We start from the raw sequence: 17,703 nt of genomic DNA, 5'->3' as shown, positions 1-17,703 counted from the left end.
AAGGCAAATCCTTAGTCGGTTTTTCCGCAACTTTAATTCGATTTTTCCCAAACTTCATATTTTTTATCCAAACATCATATATAGCCATATTATGACTTTAAAATCATTTAAATCATGATTAACAAGTCGCATATTCATTACATCACCTTGGGACGCACAGGGTGTAACACATTCAACCATCAAAGGCACATTTCGACGCACTAGTATTGTTCTAGAAAAAGAAGGATGGATCATTGTGCTTATGCATAGACCACCGAGCACTTAATAAGGCTGCAGTGAAGAATAAGTACTCGATCCCTCTCATTATTGACTTGTTCGATAGACTTGGGCAAGCCAAGTACTTTACCAAGGTGGATCTTCATAGGGGCTACTACCAGGTTCGTATTGCAGAAGGGGATGAGCCGAAGACTGCATGTGTGACGAGATATGGAGCCTTTGAGTGGTTGGTGATGCCCTTCAGCTTATCCAATGCACTGGATATGTTTTGCACTCTTATGAAGAATCTCACACCAAAACATGCTAGGTGGCAGGATTTCTTGGCCGAATTTGATTATGTGCTGGAATATAAGCCTGGCAAAGGTAGCGTTGTAGCCGATGCCTTGAGCTGGAAAGCCGAGCTTGTTGCAATCACTTCAACAAGATGGGACATTTGTGAGGCTATAAAAGAAGGCATGCAGCATGATCCAGCAACCAAACAACTTATCGAGTTAGCCAACAAGGGCAATACGAGATATTTTTGGGTTGAAGACGGCCTACTGCTTACCACAGGTCGGCGGGTCTACGTGCCTAAGTTTGGAGCCATTATGCGGCGGATCATAAGGGAGAGTCATGACATGATGTGGGCTGGTCATCCATACACTCATTACCAGCCGCGTTCGAGGGAAAGATTTTATGGGCTTATCATATGGCCAAAGGATGGGAGGAGAAGCTTCACACTGCTAAGTCCTACTTGGATAGGGAAGCTAAGAAGATGAAGAAGTTTGCGGACCGTAAGCGGTGTCCCACTGACTATAAAGTTGGGACATGGTCATGTTGAAGTTTAACCCAAAACAGTTCAAGGCATTATGGGGCATGCATCAGAATCTGATTCGCAAGTATGAGGGGCCATTTAAGATCGTCGCCAAGGTAGGCAAGATCTCATACAAGTTTGACATGCCATCGTATCTTAAGATCTACCCTGTCTTCTATGCCAGCATACTTAAGCCATATCATGAAGACAAGGATGATGCGAGTATGAGCCAATCAAGTCGAGCGCCTATTACTATCACCGCATCACATGACCGGGAAATTGAGGCTATTATTGATTACCAGGCCAGGCAGAAACAAGGGCAGAAAGCCACCACAATGTTCCTCGTCCAATGGAAGGAACAATCTCCGGAGGAGGCCACGTTGAAACGATATGAAGACTTATGAAAATTCAAAGATAAGATCGGAGAGTTTATGCAGCAATATCGCGCCGCAGTCGTCGCAACATTAGGTGGGGGAGAGTGTGATGACCCTCCATGTTATCATGCCACATAGGCGCCATTTGGCATATATTAATGCCACGTGGAAGCTTACATAGGAGGAAGGATAGCTTTTGTGAGAAGATTCTAGAGAAGTATGGACATTTCCTTTAGAAGACCCTAAGTCCCTATGGATTTGCTAGGAAAGTCCTTGGAATCTTCTAGGCTTGTAGAGAATTCTAGAGAAAGTCCTTATCTTGTAAATATTAAGGACTTGTGTAACAATTAATATTTACACACTAGCCCCTATGAGACTAAAGGGGGCCATTCATTTGTAATTCATCAAGCAAACAATTCAAATTCTCTCTAATACAAAGCTTTCTTTAACAATTCTCTTGTGTTCTTTCTACCATTCTCTTAGCGATTTTGAGTGTAGTAAGGCTGACTTGGCATAACAAAAACGTGAGCAAGTTGTCAAGTGTCGCACGTGTAATTAGTTAGCGACTAAGGACGTGACATTAGTCTCATTATCACATTTTGGAGCCCTAGACTCGGTAAGAGGTGATTTTAGGAGAAGATTTTCATACAAAGTTATTGGGAAGTGATTTTGACTCAATTTTGATTATATAACATGATTGTTTATGATTTGTAACATCTAAATAATTGAATTTGAAGAGAAATTTTGGAAATATTTTACTATGTTTTGAAAAATAAAAATTTGAGATTTGATAATTGAATTGGACTCGAATTCGAAAACCAAACACATATTTGGACTCGTGGAGCTATGGGTAGTCAAGATCTACCCTTCTACTCGGATTTTGACCGGACGGGTCCGATGTTGACTTTTGGAGAATTTTGTAAATATTTTAACTTTACTAATCGAAATCGATTTCTCTTGCATTGATTGATATTATTACGTCATTTTTTTGCTAGATTTGAGCCGATTTAAAGGAAAGGAATTTTTAGAGTATTGATTTATCCTAATTGAGATAAGTATCATGTCTAACTTTATATGGGGGAATTATCCCTTAGGATTTAGTCTAATTGCATTATTTGTACTATGTGAAATGATATGTACATAAAGTTACGAGTGTCTACACGGGCATATGTGTGTTAATTGATCAGATTAGACCTTAGACAATTAATATGGTAATGACAATTAAGTGGTACCCTTCTGATTGGTAAATAAGTTTTGCAGGAGAGTGATGGATTTGTAAGGTACTTCAAATCATATATTTTCGAATGTTATTGACATTCATACGCAGCTAACCAGTTCAAGGATATTAAAAATTTACAAAACAAAGCTACAATTGAAATATAAATTCTGTACAAACATATATGCCGCTGAATTATTTTATTTTTTGTAGCTTGTCCATGGTAAATCTTCCCTGACCTCTATGTTCAAAGTGTTCTACGTGTATCAAATGATATTTAGTTTCTAAAACAACTTTTGATAATGAAACTTGATTTAGCAAAATGTAGAAATGGAAAAGGGAAAAAAATTAGACAATAGTACAAGATGCTGGCACCTTTCCAACTTTTACGATATTGCTTGTGTTTTAAAAATATTTGCTCTTGTAATGTGAGCACAACTCATGTCAGTTCTGGGGTGTGTTATGTTTTCTGTACTATTTGTCGAATCTGGTTGTGCTTCTCCGTGTTAAAAGGATGTCATTTTCTTAGATCGCTTATGTTTTATAATATGTGAGATTTTACATATGTAGGCCCTCAAACTTGTCCCTTTTTGTCACTTTGACACCTAAACATAGGGTTGTTCCTATCAGGCACTCCAATTAAATTCATTTGTGCCAATTAAACACCTAAACATAGTGTTGTTCCTATCAGACACTCCAACTAAATCACATTTGTGCCAATTAAACAGTGTCAAGGGAAAGGGCGCGTGAACATGAGAAAAACTTGTTGATTTATTATTATTATTATACTCCATATTATAATTATTTTATATATCCTAATATATTATTCCTATTAAAGCCAGATCGTCATTTTTTTTCTTGGCAAAATCGAAGGCAAAGTAGCTTGCCCTCTTAGGTTTCTTAAGAAATTAATCGTCATACCACCTGAAAAAATTGCAAGCAACTTTGCCTTTGATTTTGCCAAGAAAAAAAATAACGATCTGGCTTTAATAGAAATAATATATTAGAATATATAAAATAATAATAATATGGAGTATTATAATAATAATAATAATAATAATAATAAATCAACAAGTTTTTCTCATGTTCACGCGCTCTTTCCCTTGACAGTGTTTAATTGGCACAAATGTGATTTAGTTGGAGTGCCTGATAGGAACAACCCTATGTTTAGGTGTTTAATTGACATAAATGAATTTAGTTGGAGTGCCCGATAGGAACAACCCTATATTTAGGTGTCAAAGTGACAAAAATGGATAAGTTTGAGGGCCTACATATGTATTTGGCCTTTATAATATGTGAGATTTTACATACCATTTGCGAAGCTACATATTCAAGTTACAACAACAATAACCCAATATAATTCCACTAGTGGGGTCTGGAGAGGGTAGTATGTACGCAGACCTTACCCCTACCCTGGGGTAGAGAGACTGTTTCCGATAGACCCTTGGCTCCCTCCCTCCAAGAACTCCTCACCTTGCTCTTGGGGTAACTCGAACTCACAACCTCTTAGTTTGAAGTGGAGGGTGCTCACCACCAGAGTATTGCAGAATATAATAATGCACAGCTATAGTGCAGACATAGAGAAAGCTGCAAACAAAAAAAAGCAAAATATGAAACAATTTCAGGAGGAGATGATATAAGTAAAATGACATGCTCAAGAAGATACAAGAAGTGGCTTTTTGTAAAGTTTAGAATTGTCAAATATTTAGAACTAGTGAGGTTGTCTTCGCTTCGCGTAGTCATGAATTTCTTTTTGCAAAGAACTTAATCTGTTTAATATATAGAAGAATAAATTTCATGTATATGAACACAAAAAGTAATTAAAATAAATTAAATCAAAATTAAATACTCTTTGGTTTAGATCTACTATTTTAAAAATCACTAATTTCACATTAACAACGAAAAAAAATTACAATATGAAGAAAACAATATGTCGATCGATCTTCTTTAGGTTGGCTCCACTGCCTCTGTGTTGACATTGGCGTTGTCAAAGGCAATGTGTAAACATCGGAGAAATGCACAGTTATTCACTAATTAGAGTTGTATTTATTCTTAAATCAATGTTTAAAATGTATTTACTTTTAGCGAGTCCTTTAATAAATTTTTACCCGTCTGAATGAAAATACCCCTATGTTAGATATGGTATGTATTAACTTCATGACATGGTATGGCATGCCCTATGGTATGAGTGCTGTGTAAATATTAAGGACAAAGTGTCCTGAATTAGCACCTTCTGTTTTAAACTTTAGGACATCTTGTCATTAATTTCATATGTGCAGTGTAAATGTTAAGGATATGGTGTTCTTAACTTCATATGTGCAGTGTAAACGTTAAGGACATGGTGTCCTTAATAACTTCATGAGTGTTGTGTAAATATTAAGGACAAAGTGCCCTGTATTTGCACTTTCTGTTGTTAAACTTTAGGACATCATGTACTTAACTTCATATGTGCAGTGTAAATGTTAAGGACATAGTATCCTTAACTTCATGAGTGTTGTGTAAATATGAAGGACATGATGTCCTTAACTTCATGAGTGTTGTGTAAATATTAAGGACAAAGTGTTCTGTATTTGCACCTTCTGTTGCTAAACTTTAGAACATCATATCCTTAACTTTATGAGTGATGTGTAAATATTAAGGACATTGCTGTGTAAATATTAAGTATGAAGTATTGTTTCCAACAGTTACTGCTCAGCCTTGGTCCACTTTCAGCAAAACGTATTTTCTATTTTTGCCTTTAATAATTTCTAGCGACTTTAGAGGGACAAACCTTTTTCGGAAATAACATCTTCTAATAGAAAAAATAATGTGTTGAGAGTAATTATATAAATGAAAGAAGCTATCACAACGAAATGTTAATGACAGAAAATATTTTCATATTACAATGTTGGTGAAGAAAAAAGAATATAGTTGCGATTTAACATAATCGATCAATTTGAAGCTTCCGTAATAAACAGATAAGATACGCTGTCAATATCAAACATCTAAAAAATTAAGAAAAAAGAAGGCATTCTTCAAAGATAACTACAATAATAAGTAATTACCGTTAGCAATTAGGCAGAAGGTAGCAACACAGTGCAGCGAACAATTGAAGAAGCAGAAGGCATCGAATCAAAGAAAGAAGTGGTAATCGCCACTATACAAGATGGGAATTCGACCGCTCTTGGATAGTTGCACAAGCATTATAAAAGACAGAATAAAGGCGCATTTGACGCTCTGAATGTGCAACAGATGAAGTCTTTGAGAGAGAACATGATATGATTATTGGCGAAATGTAATGAAAGACACAAACTTCTGCTGAAGGCAAAGAGAGAAACCCCTCATCAGTTGTAACGCTGCGAGAGTCCCAACAATAATAACTGAATGGGGTCGAAAAGTTGAAATAGTAAAGACACGAAAAGTAGTAACGTTTGGACATTTTCTTAAATAAAGTAAAAGAAAAAGTAAGGAAATATCAAAAATTTGAGGGAAAAGATAATTTATTTTCCTGATCATAAAATATGCCACGTCACCGGGCAAAAAAGCATTATTACCATCCCTTTTTAATTTCTTCGTGTTAAAAATTAAATTTTATTGCCTATACATTTCCGGTGATAAATTTAAAAATCTGATTTTTGGGGAGAACATAAAGCAAAAATAACCAAAGGTAAAAATCAAGTTTTCTATGCGCTTGCCAAGGCTGACGAAAAGAGTACATGATTTTTAATAAAAAGTTTGGGCAAAGGTCCAAATATGCCTTTATACTATACGAAATTGAGCACATTTGCCCTTCGTTAATACTTTAGCTCAAATATGCCCTTACCGTCACATAGTTGGTCCATATATGCCCTTAGAGTTACACAGTTGGCCCATATATGCCCTTTTCGAAATGGAATTCACCCAAACTAGTTAGCTCTTTCGTTAATTGTATTAAAATGTATTACAAACACTATTTCCTTTTTATTAGTACTCTTTTTCTTTACCTTTCTCTTTTCTTTCTTCTTTTTTCTTTTCTTCTCTCTTTTTTTCCTTTTTCTTTCTCCCTTATCCGTTTCCTCCATTATTGATCTCTTCTCTATTTTCGTCACCATTTCACTTGACAAAACTCGTGAATTCCAATTACTAAGAAAAATCTCTCATAAGGTAATCAAGTTCCAATTTCACTAGCCCTCTAAATAAACGAAATTAAATTATCCAAAAATTATGGTTTAAATTTTAAAATAATAAAAATATCTCAATCTTTAACAATACTCAAAAGACCAAAATATTTAAATTATTTCCACAAAGATAATTTAATGACTAAAAACCTAGAGTTCAAGTTGTAGTGTTATAAATTTGAGTTGTTAGTCTTTTTCATCTTTTTTCAGCTGGACCTTTTCTATTTTTTTTATTAATTATGTAAATTAGGGGTGTACATGGAACGGGTTGGTTCGGTTTTTATCAAAATCAAACCAAACCAATTATATCGGTTTGAATTGTTTGGTTTTGTTGGAGTTTTCGGGTTTTTTGTTACATAAATATTATTTCAATCTTACTTTGTTAATTTTTTTAGAACTAAATATATGTTCTGTAAAAATTTAAAAATTGACAAACATATGATCTATAAAAAAATTATTATGGGAGAATTTTCTTAGTAATTGAAATTCATGAGTTTTATCAAGTAAAATTGGTGACGAAAATGGAGAGAACATTAGTAATGGAGGAAATCGGACAAGGGAGAAAGAAAAAGAAAAAGAAAAAAGAAGAAAAGAAAAAAGAAGAAAGAAAAGAGAAAGGTAAAGAAAAAAAACTACTAATAAAAAGAAAATAGTGTTTGTAATACACTTTAATACAATTAACGAAAGAGCTAATTAGTTTAAGTGGATTCCTTTTCGAAAAGGGCATATATGAGCCAACTGTATAACTCTAAGGGCATATATGGACCAATTATGTGACAGTAAGGGCATATTTGAGCTAAAGTATTAACGAAGGGCAAATGTGCTCAATTTCGTATAGTACAAGGACATATTTGGACCTTTTTCGTATAAAGTATTATTACCATCCCTTTTTACTTACTTCGTGTTAAAAAATAAATTTTATTGCTTAAACATGATTTTCTTTATAATATAATTATTAACATAAAAGAAATATGGTAAACTATCCTCAAAGTATTCTCATACTTTGTTGTCCTCGAATATTTTTATTTTAATTATTTTTCGATAATTGAGCAGATAAATGTGATGATAAATTTAAGCTATCACTACTTACAAGTTAAATCGCAAAATCATGAGTTTTGAAATTATATATTAGAAAATATTTTACTCAACCGATTATGCAAAAGAGAAAAAAAATAATGTGAAATATGTTTCTACAATAGAAAAAGAACAAGAAGGAACCTCCCATTTTTATGACAAATGTGTGCATGGAATATTTTTCTCCTACTTTTTTTCGTCTCTTTGCTTTTAGGATGGTACTTGGATCTGTTTTCTCTTTTGAATGGTTATTTTGCTCAATATACAATATGGGTGATGGGAATATTAAAATAGATAGACGATTTATTTGTTATATTTTATTAGGAGAAAAAAATGGAGCATTGCAATTTACAAGCATTAAAAGGAGAGTTAAGTTTTGGATTAGCAGGAAAGTGGGAGAAAAGGGAAAGAAATAACCAAAAAAGAAAAAGAAAAAAGGTTGGAAGTAGCGGTAGGAAAGAAAGTTTTTTAACCTTTTCGTTTCATGAAGTGTCCGAAAGACAAAAGGTCGATTATTTAATGAAAGAACGAAAATCAAATACCTTGCATGTATTCAATGTATATTGGACTAAGAGATCATGTATTAAAACCCCCTACACACATATTTAAAAGCGTAAAAAATTAAAGTTCTTTTATATATATATATATATATATATATATATATATATATATATATATATATAGATTTTTAAATCAATATCTAATGGGTTTTCACTTGCTTTGGTATTCAAGTAATTGGCTAAGACGTTTTCAACCTGCTTTTTCAATGTTACATGTGAAGTGTCCCGTTGTATTCAAGAAGTTGCTAGTCCATTCACTAAAATAAAATAAAATAAACAATGGGTCAATAACCTTAAATGTAATTGTACACGGAGAAGGATCGATTGTCTATTCATATTAGGAAATAATTTATATGAGGTTCTAAATATTAGGACATCATATATACTTTTAAAAAAAACAAAATTTAATTGATTTCAAAGTACTATAATATTAAAAAAATAATTAAATGATATTGTGTCAAAGGTGAACACTATCTATACATAATTTATTATTACCTTTTCTAACAATTCAAGTTGATATTGTTTTAACGTAGATATTTAATTATTGTCTTAACATTAATTTAATTATGTTTGTTTACCCTTAAAATCGGATAACAACTAAATTTGTAAGTGGTTTTAAGGATATATGATTTCACTTGGCACAAACTGAGAAATATGAGGATTGAAGTTAGAAATTAACTGTAAAATAAAGCAAACCAATGTAATGCGCAACTTTGGCCCTCGATCTAGGTCGCCCTCGAACCAACTGAGTATATTATTGATAAACAAGAACTGGACAACAAAATAAGAGTTCTTAAGAAAATGTTATATACTGCTTTGTTATGCGTGAATCTGTATTTTACAAAATGATTGGAACCCCCTTTATATAGTAGAGGAGTTCTACATATGGTACAATTCTAAATATAGAAGAAAATCTCCTAATCGGCTAATAAACCGATCTTGACTTGATACGTGCCGAGATCTCCACCACAATCCTCGCTCGGTCACGGATTCCTCGACTTTTTGTTATTCAACTTAGCAGGCTTTTTTTGATCTCGCTAGATCTCTATCCTTCTCGGTCTCGACCTTAGCTGGTCTCGATCTCGATCGATCCCTGAATCACGAGCTAGGCAATATCTATTCATGTCACGATCCAATATAACTTGGGATCGAACCTCGGTTTGTTGCCGCCCCGGTCTCGATTAACCATCCAATATTCGTATACAGATAGTCCCCTCATTTTTTGGAGAGTAAAGACAAGAAAACGATTTGAGTCTTCGGTCTTCACCTCGGTACATTATGACGTAATCATTGTGACATAAGCAGCAGAAGTGACCGAAATGTCTCGTCCGTACAGTTTCCCAAGTATTTAATGCGCGTCAGTCGACAGTCGGCCACTACTAGTTTTGAACTGTCGTTGTGAAATCAATAAATGGCCTCCTTCTTCATTATTTCAAACTTTACTTTCAAATCTTTTTCATTCTAATCTCTATAGTTCTTTGCCTTCTTCAAAGCTTTCTATCTTCAGGTCTTTGAGTTTCTTTGATTGTTCTTCCTAAAACACCAAATATTTCAGTCTCCATTCTTCTTTGCCCACAAAAGCTAAATGGCCAAAATATCTAAAACTGTTTCGAAGAAAGAGGCTGCTTCCTCATCGCGGCCGGCTGGCGAGAAACCAGTGGTGGAGCCACGCCCTGAAGAACTTATTCTCGGGGTGTGTGTCATTGATTCCGACTTTATGGTCAAGAAACCCTCATCCGTTCTAGGTCGATATGAGTCGGTATCGAGATATATATGCTCGATACCCAAAAGCCTCCTAGACCAGGTGAAGAAAGATTACAACTAGGGAAACAAAGATGTTGTGATACCGGCACCAGAAGAGGCATCACCATCCACGTGGAAGGGTTCCTGAGTGTTTACACTTTTTCTTTCACACTGGGTCCCCTCGATCTAGTCATCGTAGACTTTTGCAAGAAATACCAGGTGACCCTCGGCCAAATTCACCCCTCTTTCTGGAGGATTGTGATATTGCTCCATTTTTTCCTAAGAAAAATAGACGGACTTCCCTTCACCCTTGACCACCTCATAAGATTATATAGCCCTCGACTCTATCGAGGTAGGCTGATAAAGCTTCAACACCGGGCCATAAAGGCGCTCATCTCGAGTATAGATGAAGATAAAGATCGGAGCTGGATGGGCCGGTTCGTTCGGGTGAAGACCACGGACCTAATCCCGGATGAGAGCATGCCATTTCCTGAGAAATGGAATATGAAATGTAAGTATGATTCCGTCTTTAAATTTTGTTCGTTGTTTTTACTTTTTCATCTTTTCTTATCAGTGTTTTTATCGATGTAGCCATTGCTTGGATGCAAGGTGTGGTTCCCCACCTCCAGAACTGGGTTAGGAGCCTGGTTTCGACGTCAACACACGCCGAGCACACATGGCGCGATTTATCAAAGGGTCGGTGGGAGTCTCGTAATCATGGTAAGCCTTCTTCCTAACTTACCGTTTTGACTATCGTTTAAACATCTTTTCAAACATGAGTTTACTTACTTTTTCCTTTTGTGGGTCTCATAAAGGACGCGACTATGAGACCCCCCGTCCGGTGATGAAGAAGTTTCACCACTTATCTCGAACCCGGCGAAGGAGAATAAGAGAAAAAGGGCCTTGAACTTCGAGGGTCAAAAACCCAATAAGAGAACAGTTGTAAACCCAAAGGTAACACAATCCTACAAACTATGGAGTCAGTCCAAAGGCTAAGGGAAGAAGAAGAAGAAGAAGAAGAAGAAGAAGAAGAAGAAGAAGAGAAAGAAGATGATTCTGGGTTGGTGGCCCGTGCGCGAGCTGGCACCGAGATTCAGAGAACTTAGGAACCGGTGGGAGTTGATACTGCTCCGTCTAGGCTTGATGAGGTCGAGGAGGAGCCTTCGGCCCAAGTCCCTGAGCCAAGAGGAACTGAAGATGCTTTATCTCGGGGCAAAGAGACTGTTGAAGGTACGGTGGATGCTGGTGCAGAAACCGGGCTCGAGGCTCCCCAAGATGGAGGTGGTGCCCCAAAAGACCCACTTGGGGCAATAAATATCGGGGATTCCCCCTCGTTTCCTTCATTTTCTGAGTCGATGATGCGGGACGCTCAGGCCGTGGAGACTTGTCACGGGGAAGGAGCCCACGGAGAGGAAGATCCTTTTTGTGGTTATTTTGTTGGGGTAGAAAATGTCACCGGTCTAAGTGACTTGGAGGCTCCGAAGAAGAGCTCGAGCGAGGCTTCCTCGAGTTTTAAACTGACCAATCATTTTTCGGCCCCTAGTGTCGATCCTGGGCGTAAGCAAACAATCTTTATCACAGTCCCGGAGGATGCCCGGGTTCTTGCTGCCCCCGTAGGGGTGGCTAGCTACCTCCGATGTTTGGTCACGGAACAAGACCAAGCCCAGATGGACGAGGTGGGAGCACCTTGTATTTTCAACGCAGCCCAACAGGCCTTGAACCGAGTAAGTTCATATTTTCTTTGTCAATTTTCATACTTGTACTTTTCTCCCCTTGTATAATTCCTTCTTTCTATTTTTGTAGGCTTTGTGCTTCATCACGAGGCTTTCTACCAATCCCGAGGGGAGTTGAGTCGGTACAAGGCCGAAACCCGAGGGCTTACTGAGGAGAGAGATTTCTTCAAGCGTCTCAATGAGCAGAGAGAATGGGATGCAAAAGGACTTCGGGCTGAGCTAGAAGCATCTCAGAAAGAACAAGCTGATCTGGCCGACCAGGTAAAAAGAAACTTTGAAGTTAATGACACTGACTCGGGCGTGGTGGCTAATAGTTCGGTCCCACAGGTCCAGCGAAAGTTCGACGTGATCGGGCAGCTTCGTGAGGAAGTGGGCACAGTGAAAGTGGAGGCCGAGACGTGGAAGAAGAACATAGACCGCCTTGCCTCAGAAAAGGAGGCTCCCCGATCTCAACTGGCCTCGGCTGAGACCCAACTCTGAAGCTTGAAAGAGAAGGCTTTGGTGCAAGCCAAGAAAATTGAGGTGTTTCAGTCTCGACTGGGTTCAGCAACTTTCGATCGAGAGAGGCTAGCCACAGAACTTGCATCGGCCAAATCGGAGGTCGAAACAGCCAAGGCTAATGCTAATGCAATGGTGGCCATCTACCAGACCGACGCTGAAGCTGCTTAGGTTCGAGCAAAGGAGGTTGCCGAAGCTGCTAAGGCTCGAGCAAACTGGGTTGTTGAGAATGCTAAATGCCAGTCTCGAAGGGAAACTCTCGAAGAGATCCATGCTCGTGGCTTCGATCTTACAGCCGAGATCGAGAATGCTAGGAGCTTGAAGCTGAAGCTAGAGTGTTGGACTTTTCTGATGATGATGATTCTGGGAGTATGAGCGGATCTGAAAGTGGAGAAGTCCTCGAGAGCGAAGATGCTGCTCCAGGAGAAGACTAAGTCCTTTAGGATTAGTATTTCCTGTGTTTCTTTTAAGACCATTTCGGTCTTTTGTAGAGAAATTTGATCTGGCCATACTGCTCTTGTAAATGATTTTGACATATATATATATATATATATATATATATAAATAAACTTCCTTCTTTTCTGCCTTATAAAATTATGAAGTTGTATTCTAAGGTCGGAGGTTTAGATAATTTTATTGAAACCGAACTAGTATAGCCCTTAGGCTTTACGATCGATTGAGTGCTTGCTCGAACTCGAAGTAAGGTAACCCTTAGGTTTTTTATTTGAGCGAGGATGGTCTCTCGAACTCAAAGCAAAAACATCCCTTAGGCTTTTGTATTAGTCCGATATAGCCTTTGTAAAAAGATTGTTTATGGCTTTCTCCCCTTTTCGGCTTGAAAAAGTTTTTTATCATTTGTATTTGCAAAACTTGTAATGCCTTATAATGAAATAAGGAATTGTTCGAGAGTTCAAACAATTTCGTACTCATTAGAGTTTTCAAGGCTTGATATTATCGAAGTCTTTTATGAATTTTTCGGGGATAGCCTTTTTAACCGGTTTATGAAAGAATTTGAAAGCCTGTTTTGTTACGAAATTCGGACGTCTCCGAACCGTGTTAATTCATCCTTAGCCTCTTTAGTTCGGGATTTTTCCCTTGGGCTTATTTTTTCATTTTACTTCGAGCTTGCCCAAAGTGTCAGTCCTCGAGTGGGGTGGCTGTGGCCTATAAAAATTGAGGGTTGCCTAAAAGGTCTTATGATATCAGAGTTTTAATAATTAGATCTCGTTTATTTTTCGGACGACAGTCCCCGAGCGTGGGGGTAATTATCCGAACTCTGGTTATGGTCGGCCCTTAAGCCTGTTTACATAATAGATTAAGAGTATAAAATTGTAAAGTAAGAAAATATTTCTATATATATTTTGTATAGTGACAGTCTATTGTATATAAATTATATAGTGATAGTCTATTTTGTATATAAATTATATAGCGACAGTCTATTTTATATATATATATATATATATATATATATATATATATATATATATATATATATATATATATATATATATAGTGACAGTCTATTTTGTATATATTTTGTATAGTGATAGTCTATTGTATATATTTTGTATAGTGACAGTCTATTTTGTATCCCGAGCATCTTTATTTATCCAAGGTGTATAGACTGTTGTATAATGTGTGTATATATATGTTCTTCTTTTACCTTAACCTTATCTATCCAATGTGTATATACTATTTTGTAGAAAAATTTTATAATTAAGAAGGTGTTGATATTTCTATTAAAACAAAAATCAAAGAACGGTAATGGACAAAAATAATAGGTCTATCTCACAAAAAGATTAAAGTAATTCTATTGAATCACAACTCACAAGACTCATGTTACTCTAATTAGTTTTTTTTTTTATTTAATTTTTTTGCTATTTTTTAGTTTTTATTAAACAATGATTTTTTTCTGCTAATTGTAAGCGTTAGTAAATTTAAGGAACTCATTATTTGTAATATGAAAACTGGGTATTTCTGTGACGAATATTTAAAAGATATTTTACACCTTTTAATTTTTATCTATAAAACAAGAGACTGATTCAAAATGGTCAAACTTGATCTTAAAAAGTAAAATGTGACATATATTCAGATTAGAGGAATATAAAGACGAAGCCTTTAGAAGAAAAAATAAGAGAGAGAGAGAGAGAGAGAGAGAGAGAGAAATTAAACTTGCTCATTTCACCGTAAGTTGGTGCTTTTGGTTTTAGTTATATGAAATTTTTATTTCATTTCTCCATCTCTTCAGTTATTAAAAAAGAAGTGATATCGACTTTGAAATAGCTTTCGGTTGTCTACTAAATCCTGCAAATCAAATGGAGTTAAATAAGAAAATTAATTTATTTTTTAAAATTTAACAATTTATGGTGGAGAAATAATGAAGAGTAGCAGATCAGAATAGATAAAAAAACTCTATTTTGCAACTTGAAGAGTTGATCAAATAGATCCGCGCATTTTTGTGTGTAGCCAATATAATAAGTTTTTGGCTATAACTTACAATCAAATTTAATAGACTAGCGATTGTCTTAATTTAGTATCGAACGGACATAAATGAAGTTTGCTCTTTAGAATTGTCAAATATTTAAAAATTTTAAATCAATATATCTAATGGGTTTTCACTTGCTTTGGTATTCAAGTGATTGGCTAACACGTTTTCAACCTGCTTTTTCAATGTTCCATGTGAAGTGTCCAGTTGTATTCAAGAAGTTGCTAGTCCATTCACTAAAATAAAATAAGCAATAACAACAACCTAGTATAATCTCACTAGTTGGGTATGGGGAGGGAATATAATGACACGACTTATCGTTTTAAGAATTAACGCCCCGTTCAGTGACTTAAGGTGTCAAGTAGCTTCGCAATATGTATTATGACCCGCGGGTGTGGTCGAGTTTGATTTACTGAAGATTCAGAATTAAATTAAAAGAACAATCCTTATTTAGAAGCTTAAATGGAAAGAGTTGAGCGGAGAGTCGACTTTTAAGTAAACGACTCCAAAATAAAATTTTGATGATGTCAATAGCTCCGCATGGTAATTTTGGACTTAGGAGCGTGTCCGAAATTATTTTTGGAGGTCTGTAGAGGAATTTTGCTTGAAATGGCGAAAGATGAATTTTTGAAAAGTTTGACCGGAGGTTGACTTTTTCATATCGGGGTCGGAATCCGATTCTGGAAATTTGAATAGCTCCGTTATGTCATTAATGACTTATGTATAAAAAATTTGATGTCATTCCGGATTGATTTAATGTGTTTCGGCATAAGATATAGAATTCGAAAGTTCAAAGTTTATAGATTTTGATTTGAGGTGTGATTCGTCGTTTTGATATTGTTTGATGTGATTTGAGAATTCGACTAAGTTCGAAGGATGTATTAAGACTTGTTGGTAGGTTTGGTTGAGGTCCCGAGGGGCTCGGCATGTTTCGGATTGATTTCAGACCATTTTTTCTTTATTTTCCACTGCAGTAATCTGCGGGTATCTGATGCCTCAAATCCTTCATCGCGTTCGCGAGGGAAGGGTCGCGAACGCGTAGTGTATTTGGATGGCAGTAGTATTTTCTTCAGCGCGTTCGCGAATATTGGTCCGCGTTCGTGAGAGTTGGGGCAAGTCTTCTTCGCGTTCACGTACAAGTGATTGCGTTCGCGAAGAGGAACTGAGAAGCTGGAAATATTTGTTATTCGCGTTCGCGAAGATCAGGATGCGTTCACGAAAGGTGGACAGGGTGTGCATCGCGAACGCGAGAGGTGTTACGCGTTCACGAAGAAGAGAAGAAGCAACTAGGGACCCCCTACATTTGTTTTATTCGCGGAGGTGAGGTCACGTTCGCGATGAGAGGGGTCAGTAAAGGTCTGCGTTCGCGAGTGGCTTATCGTGTTCGCGTAGAAGATTTTGGGACAAAAGCAATTGTGCTTCACGAATGCGAGGTATATGCCGCGTTCGCGAAGGAGGAATTTGGGTAGAAGGAAATTTGTGATTCGCGAACGCGAGGCAGTGGCCACGTTCGCGAAGAAGGAATCGCTGGGCAGTGAGTTTAAGTTCTGAAAATGTGACTTCGTCCCATTTTTTATTTTTGACGGATTGGATTGGATTTTAGAGAAAATAACGGGGTAAGTGTTCTTAACTCAATGTTGGTTAAATTACCCGAATCTATGGTAATTTTTAACATTTAATTGGTAAATTAAGTTGGAAAAAAAGTGAAAACCCTCTTCGTTTAATTTGAAGATTTGAGGGTCTAGTTGATGTCGAATTTGAGTAAAATTGGTATGGTTAAACTCGTACCGGAATGAGTTTTCGGATTTCATAAAAATTATGTCGGGTTCCGAGAGACGGGCCCCGCGTTGATGTGATGACCCAAAATATCATCCTTAAATTTAATGAGTAATTCTGTATTCTAAGACCTCGAAAAGCACCATTTTATCATTCCTCGACTTGCGTGCACAGTCCGTAAAATTTTTTGAAAAGTTTTCATGTGAAAAATGGATTAAAATGTGAAATAGAGCTTTAAAACTTAACTAAGTTGACTTTGGTCAATATTTTTAGCAAACGGACCCGGATCAGTATTTTGACAGTTCCGGTAGCTCCCTATCATGATTTGAGACTTGGGCGTATGCCTGAAATTTAGTTTGGAGGTCCCTAGCTCAAGTTATGACTATTTAACGGAACTAGCAATTTAAAGGCCAAAGACTTTCAAGTGTCCACGGGGTTGACTTTTTGATATTAGAGCCGGAATCCGATTCTGGAAATTTGAATAGCTCCGTTATGCCATTTAGGACTTGTGTGCCAAATTTGAAGTTATTCCGGATTCATTTAATATATTTTGGCACGAGATTTGCAAATTTAAAAGTTTAAAACTCAAAGTTCGAATCGGGGTGTGAATTATAATTTCAGCGTTGTTTGACATGATTTTAGACCCCGAGTAAGTCTATATTATATTACGAGACTTGTTGGTATATTCGGACGGGGTCCCGAGTACCCCGAGTATGATTCGAATCGAAATCGGAACAAGAATTGGACTTAAGCAAAATCCGAAATTTTGCCTTCTGTTGTAATTGGAACTGCGGATTTTTGACCGCAGGTGCGAGCTCGCAAAAGCGAGCCTTCCATCGTAGAAGTGGCCTGGGCAGGCTGGGCAAAGGTCCGCAGGTGCGGAAACTTGCACGCACCCGCGCGTCCGCAGAAGCGGACCTGGCAATCGCAGAAGCGAAAGGCAGCGCAGGTGCGCATTTTTCCTCTCCAGGTGCGAGGCCTCGCCTGGCAGCCCCATTTCACAGATGCAAGATTTTTCTCGCAGATGCGAGCTCGCATGTGCGAGTCCAGGCACCGCAGGTGCAGAAATGCCTGGGCAGTGTATATATCGAAGAGTCCG

At 36.9% G+C, this 17,703-nt stretch overlaps 2 protein-coding genes across 2 annotated transcripts; both read left to right on the top strand.

Annotated features, from left to right (window-relative positions):
- Positions 1–1,023: 1,023 nt before the first annotated feature.
- On the top strand, positions 1,024–1,413 carry LOC138909326 (uncharacterized). Its single transcript, XM_070200513.1, has one exon. It carries the CDS (start codon positions 1,024–1,026, stop codon positions 1,411–1,413), a length of 390 nt encoding a protein of 129 aa, XP_070056614.1.
- A 9,673-nt stretch (positions 1,414–11,086) lies between these two features.
- On the top strand, positions 11,087–12,777 carry LOC138909325 (uncharacterized). Its single transcript, XM_070200512.1, has 4 exons — positions 11,087–11,172; positions 11,251–11,342; positions 11,916–12,106; positions 12,658–12,777. The coding sequence occupies exons 1-4, from the start codon at positions 11,087–11,089 to the stop codon at positions 12,775–12,777; spliced, it is 489 nt and encodes a 162-aa protein (XP_070056613.1).
- The last annotated feature ends 4,926 nt before the right edge of the window (positions 12,778–17,703 follow it).

This window comes from Nicotiana tomentosiformis, chromosome 4, assembly GCF_000390325.3.
Source record: "Nicotiana tomentosiformis chromosome 4, ASM39032v3, whole genome shotgun sequence".
NCBI classification, from domain to species: domain Eukaryota; kingdom Viridiplantae; phylum Streptophyta; class Magnoliopsida; order Solanales; family Solanaceae; genus Nicotiana; species Nicotiana tomentosiformis.
This window is presented reverse-complemented; position numbering and strand designations above follow the sequence as displayed.